General features: G+C 40.2%; 1 protein-coding gene across 1 annotated transcript; it reads left to right on the top strand.

Annotated features, from left to right (window-relative positions):
- Positions 1-243: 243 nt before the first annotated feature.
- morn4 (MORN repeat containing 4) lies at positions 244-5996 on the top strand. The gene is made up of 5 exons (XM_068568259.1): positions 244-291; positions 1322-1395; positions 3302-3416; positions 3499-3608; positions 3698-5996. The coding sequence occupies exons 2-5, from the start codon at positions 1329-1331 to the stop codon at positions 3841-3843; spliced, it is 438 nt and encodes a 145-aa protein (XP_068424360.1). The 5' UTR covers positions 244-291; positions 1322-1328; the 3' UTR covers positions 3844-5996.
- The last annotated feature ends 465 nt before the right edge of the window (positions 5997-6461 follow it).

Genomic DNA, 6461 nt, shown 5'->3' with positions numbered 1-6461 from the left:
ATTGGAAGACATTTTCATTTTTCGTGTAGTTACTCCAGCAAAGCAATGTCTAAAGTAAAACAACGGTCATTTAACGTGTTTACTGCAGATGTTCTTATTTTGTGACTTACCAAACGTATGTGAAGCCGATGTGAAAGTCCTTCCAATCTCGATCTCGATCTTGGGTTTAGGAGTTTACAAGGAGCGCCTGAATGCAGCATACGTTTCTCAGCCGGTGTTTTCATATTAGTACGCCCCTCCGCTCCTGTAGGTTGCCTTCCATGCTTCAGAGACAACAAACGTAGCATACAGGTAAATTATACCATTAATAGACGATGTCGCTTTTCGCTTATAGTTGTCTTGCAAGAGGTTATAATCGATTTACATACACTTGTCATTACATAGCGGTAGCCAATTAGCAACATATAGGTATCGGTTGCACTGATAGAACCATATTGGCAGGCGAAAAATGCATACTTACAATAACGTTAGTGGTCTAATCTTTGTGTGAGCTACAAATTACTTATTCGATGACGACATAATGAGTGAAATTACACCGCACTACAATTCTGTAAAACGTGGTCATGATCACAACATTTCATGCGAGCTTTTGTTGATATCTGCAGTCATGATACAGTCACGTTGTATTCTTTACAGAAGGCGTTTCGTTCCCAAGTGTGCTCCTAAACCAGGCTCACACCAGCACCGTCACTAACATACACTTGGCAATAAACAGACTTCTTAGGATTTAGGTTGACGGATATAGGATTTGGTAGGATAAGTTGCCTTCAACTTTTGGTCCGACCCACACTTAAACTTCAACTACAAGAACATGCATTTACACCAAGGTGTTTTTCCATAACAATTCTGGACAATTTCCACTATATTTGAAAATCGGAAGACAACAAAAAAAAAACCTGCTTCAAACATTTCATTGGGAAAGCTGCCAGTCATGTAAAATAATCCTCAAACTAATTTATTCATGGTGTTGGGTAGTCAAGAAACTGAATACTGGTCGGTCACATGACACTGTGTGGCGCTGAGCTTAAGTAAAGGTAATGCCATATTACAGTATGCTCTGTCCTAAATAGACAGCTACTCCCTCTGCTTCATGGATTTAGGGAATAATAATCCCATTAGAGATTTTTTTCTTTTCACTTCCTTCCCTCCACAGTGGGGTCAGAGGTTGTGGTCAGCTAAAGAACAGCCTTATAGGGCTAGAAGAGACTCACAAATGCCCTCTCGCTATGAAAACCCTGTATTTTAAATGTAAATTGTTGGTCACCAATACAGATGTGTTTTTTGGCTCTTTTGCTAATGAGTGTGTGTTTGTTAAAAACAGAGGGGACATGACTCTGACCAGAGGATCGTTCACCTATGCCAGTGGGGAAGAGTACCACGGCGAGTGGAAAGAAGGCAAGACAATCCTGCTTCTCATTTTTAAATAAAGCTAAAGTTTTGTGTGCAAGCATCACTAACTAAACAAGAGAGATGAGACAAGCTTTCACTTGCACCTTCTGCACTGTACATCTAGTCCTTATATTCTCTCTCGAAGGCATTGAAGTGTAATTTAATAGCCAAATGAAAGGGAATAGTGAGACACTGACAGACTGGGGAAATTAATTCTGTGTTTCTTCTGCAAAGTTTAGATTTCATTACGTAGATTAAAAAACTATAAATATCAATAGTTGCCAGTTAACGTTATTTTGGCAAGCTCCTCACCATACCACTTTTCGAATGGATTTAATCTTTTCCACACGTATCTGTTTAAATATACTCATACACTGTATTTCTAGTAATTAAACGCCCTCTTCTGCACACATGCAAGTAAATTGTGATCAAATTTACTGAAGGGAATGACAAAATAAACGTAAAATAGAGGTGTTGCAATATACAGGTCGGGAAACAACCATGATATTTTAAAATGAAATATTGAAATGTTATAATATGCATATGATAATATCATGTAAATACCACAGTGCCTCTCAGTTACTTTTACTTCACTTGTATTCTCAGTGTCATGTATTTACCAAAAAGGCGCATTGAATATCGTTAAAGATGAATTTAAATTGATAGCATCGATTTTTGTTCAAACTTTCTCGAGAAGTCGTGATAATATTGTTCTCGGAAATTTTCTTTTACCCACAATAATCATAGTGAAAATCTGATATTGTGACAGCCTTATATTAGTTACAACACAAGTTGCCTCAGGATGAGTTTGACGTTCATTAAATCATCAGCCTGTAATGTTATATTATGGAGAAGCCAGCTTGTACCAGCGGCTGCAAATATCTTCATGAATCTGCCTTGCATGTGTGTAATCCAAAATGGTAAATGTTTGTCAAATGTTCACCCGTGGCAAAGAATGCGAGGATACTTCCACCGCTTTAACTCTTTATCACACACACACATTCAGTGATGTTAGTGACATGCAAGCTCAAGCTGTTTAATCAAATCCCAATTAGCTAGCATTGGCAACCCATGACGAACAGAGCCAGATTTACCAGCTCTGGCTTTGTCAAATCTGCTGGATTAGACTTTGGACCTGTTTGGGAAATCTTAGAGAGTCTTCTGTCAGCTGTTGCTGAGGAAACTAACTCCATCGAAATACTAGGAACAAGACTATCTGGGGTGTTTATTCTATCTTGGCATCAGGGTTTTGGGTGATTTTGAGCAGATTTTAGTCAACACAGTAGACTCCATTTTAACTGATGTATATGTTCACCCTTCAGAGGCAACATGGCCGACTTTTCCAGTTGGGCAATGCAGGGGTAAACCAGTTGTAAAAGTTGCCCAGAAACCTGTAGCCGTGTGCCCTCTGACACAATTTCATGCAACAGTAGTGGATCATAGGCTACTAGGAGGTGAAAGCAAGTACATTCCTTGACTGCTTTCACAGTCTGGAACCTAAAGTGGAAATCCCTGCTAAAAAATCTGCTGGATTAGAGTGCTGTAATTCCCACCACACAGGAGGCAGATGGGACTCCTAATTCAGTAGTAAATCTTTAGCTGACAGAGAGGGGGGAGGATACCTAAATCCAAGCGTGGACTGACTCGTGACATATGTAGTGGCTCTCCAATACCAAGTGAATATAAAACCTTGAGCCGCATTGCAAGTTCAAATGTCAAGCTCATTCGGTCATCTCTTACAGTATAGTACACGCTCTAATCCAAAAGAGCCTAAGTGGTTCGATGAGGCGTGATGACACCCATGTGGATAAAATGTAAATCGAAGCGGTTGTTTGCCTTGACAGGATTTCTTGTGTTTCAATCATCTGGTTGAAGTTTGATTCATTCCTCACCCTGCTGTGCGACTTTCCAGGTCGGAGGCATGGTGTTGGCCAGCTCAAGTTTCAGGACGGAACCTGCTACTCTGGCCAGTTTGAGAATGGACTTTTCCACGGCTCTGGCGTACTGCTCTTCACAGATGGATCTCGGTGAGGGAGCCAAAAAGGAAAGCACTTTTGTCCTCAATCAAAAGGTACAAATGACAACCCCGCCTTTCTTTCACTGTTCCAGGTACGAAGGAGAATTTGCACACGGAAAGTTTCAAGGCGCAGGAGTCTTCGGTCGATGCGATGGCATGAAGTTTGAAGGAGAATTTAAAGACGGACGTGTTGAGGGATACGGTAAGTGTGTTACATCGCTGGAACAGTTTCATCAGGATGTCTGTAGTATCTCTGTGGTTGGTCATTGCGCCCTGTGTCTGTGCTTTCAGGACTATTGACTTTCTCAGATGGAGCTCATGGTGCTCCGCGAAACGAAGGCTTGTTTCAAAACCACAAGCTGCAAAAGAGAGAAAAGTGTCCGGGAGTGGTGCAGCGTGCACAGGCTTCTGCCTGCAATGCTCGCAGCCTGTCATGAACCCGGGAGGAGACACAGTCAGAGTTCCAGCACTTTCCAGGAGGGCCTCAAGGATGTGTACTTGTACACATCCCTCCAGCTTTTCTCTCTGCGTTAGTCTTCACAGTGGCCTGGAATGCACATGCAGTTTGTCCAAACAATGGCTTTCTGTGTGACTGACTTGAAACGCACAACACCATGAAGCACACCTTTAACTTCTCAAGTCATGTAAACACCAAATGGTGCTGGGTTCCGTAATTCAAATTATTGTACTCATAAATAGTGTCTTAGTGTTTTTCTCTAGAATAGTTTCATACATCAAACAATGGAATAGGGGAGACCTCTCAACTTTCAGTTGTTTTTTTTTGCTTCATTAAAAAGAGTAAAGTAACGTAAACCACTGTATCGATCAATTTATCTAAAAAAAAATGCTTCAATCCATTACAACAGAGTGGTCCTGAAAGTTCCCCTCTGAGGTTTTGACATATGCTACTGCAAGCTCGCAAAAGTGGACCTAAACAATGTAAAAGTTTAACCTATTATAAATAAGAACACCTTCAAAATCTCATCTCAATTAACAATGCTGCTACAAACTTTGCGTGCATTATGTCACTGGTGTTTCTCCTTGTAGAAGATCAGTATTCACATTTGCCTTAACTTAAAGACATCTCAGTACAAGAGTGTAGTTCCAGGGTGTGCACCTGAAGATGATGTGCAGTTCCCTCTCCTTCATTCCTCCTCTGAATCATTTGCCCTGAGGTGTCTATCATCCTCATGAATTTGAGGACTGTTTGAAGATTGCCTTCAGTCTGAAGGATACGTTGCTAAGCTGGTGCTGAGTCTCGGCTCCCATCACTCACAAGTCCAGTAACTATCCTCTCTCCAATAAACCTTCCTCTCCCAGTGGAAATCATGGGAAGGGAGATTCAACTCTGCTGGTTAATTCTCTCATGGTTCCCCCTGTATTACCTGAAATACTTGGATGACTTAACCTTCTCAAAGTTGTTAAAAGAAATCTGACTTAAATGCAATGAATTAAGGACATATAGCTTAATTGAGGCAGCTGAATGAAATCATTTATAACCCGATGTATATTTAAGAATATGTAAATATGTGTGTTTTTCTGTGAGATGTAGACATATGCATTGTCATTGATAGTGTTTGTTCTGACCTTTCAAATGAATTAAGAGATACTTGTTTGAATGGTCAGGTAGAAATTGTTGTTACAGAGTTATGAGGGCAGTGTGGTTGAACATTTTAAAAAATGTATTAACTATAGCCAATTGCAGCTATTCTGTAATTACAAAGGAATTTGGTGTACTTGTAAAGGCCTTACAAAGCATTTGTAGATGTGTCTTGTCTGGGTTGCCTACATAGAAATTCAACCAAAGACAATCAAATTATATTACAGATAAAAAAGCCTGGAAGAGTCAACAGGAGTTCCATGTGTAATTTCTTATAGCTGAACAATAAAGAAAAATCAATCAGGACAAATCCACCTGGGGCATTAGTGTGCAAGAAAAACAAAAGGGCCGCAGATTAAACAGGACATTTCTATGATATCTTGTTGAAAATATAGTCTCAAGCCTGAATTATCGCAGTTTCTGGTTTTCATTGTTATTTTCGATGAAAAAAAAAGAAATCAATACTCAATATCATGAACCCATACTGCTGCTTGCTCTGAATACCGTCTGTGGTACCACAGTGTGCTGCAAAGTACAATCAGAAAGATTGAAGGTAACGTTGGACAGAGAAAAGTAGACCAGTGCATGCATTAGTACCACTATCTACAAGCACAAATGATACCTTGATGTTTGCTGTATGTGCAAAGTGTGTAATACCCTGCTTTTCAGATCATGTAATATTATATTTCCTTTCAGCTATTTCGGAGACGGCACCTGCTCGAGCCTCCTTTGCCTACACACACCTGCCTGAGTGGAATTTTATTCACAGGAATTCCACATCTATTTCCAACTGGAAAACAAATGGTGCTTTAAAAGCGTGCCTGTACAAACGTTTACCTGCCTGGAAAATATCATTGCCATGGTAACCTGTTTTTCAATAACAATATAATGTTGCTTTGAGTGCTCTTAGATAAAACTACAGTATCACATCCTCCTCCTGGAATAGGTCTGAGTCTGTATCACAAAGGCCTGTAATGTGTGTAATAAAGCCTAGTGTGTCGAAAAGAAGCGTGTTTTTCAATTCCACTTGGAAAAAGACAAATTACAAAGTAATTCATTTTTAGGTGATTGTGCAGCCATTTCTGATGTCTGAACACAAAGGCTGAAATTTGCACTATTTGAAGCTAATAGGGAAGAAGTTTAACCATTGCCTGGATAAACAGGTCCCTCTGTTTTTGGCTGCCACATCGAAGCACAAAGCAGAAGCCTCCAGTTTCCCATCCCCCTCCTCATTCTACACCACCAGCCCTCAGCAACAGTCCAGCGCAACAGCATACAGTGTTAAGCTCACATGGAACGGAAAGCAAAATAACTAAAGCCATAAAACATATATGAGTCAAACAGATTGCATCTTTCCAATCCAATAACTTTATTATGTTACTTTGATAACTCTGTTAGGGTCAGGTTGACAAAATAAATGACCACTCTGCCACTTGTGCATAACCTTGTCCCTGA

The sequence above is a fragment of the Clinocottus analis genome, unplaced genomic scaffold (genome assembly GCF_023055335.1).
Source record: "Clinocottus analis isolate CAN_PGR_092001 unplaced genomic scaffold, fCliAna1.0.p SCAF_8, whole genome shotgun sequence".
Taxonomy (NCBI): Eukaryota; Metazoa; Chordata; class Actinopteri; order Perciformes; family Cottidae; genus Clinocottus; species Clinocottus analis.
Note: the sequence above shows the minus strand (reverse complement) of the source record. Positions and strands in the feature narration are given on the sequence as shown.

Excerpts from the sequence above, each read along its gene's own strand:
- morn4 (XM_068568259.1), top strand. The coding sequence starts at position 1,329 with ATGACTCTGACCAGAGGATCGTTCACCTATGCCAGTGGGGAAGAGTAC. Across the intron at positions 1,396-3,301 it reads CCACGGCGAGTGGAAAGAAG|GTCGGAGGCATGGTGTTGGC; the intron begins GCAAGACAATCC and ends GCGACTTTCCAG. Across the intron at positions 3,609-3,697 it reads CGGACGTGTTGAGGGATACG|GACTATTGACTTTCTCAGAT; the intron begins GTAAGTGTGTTA and ends CTGTGCTTTCAG.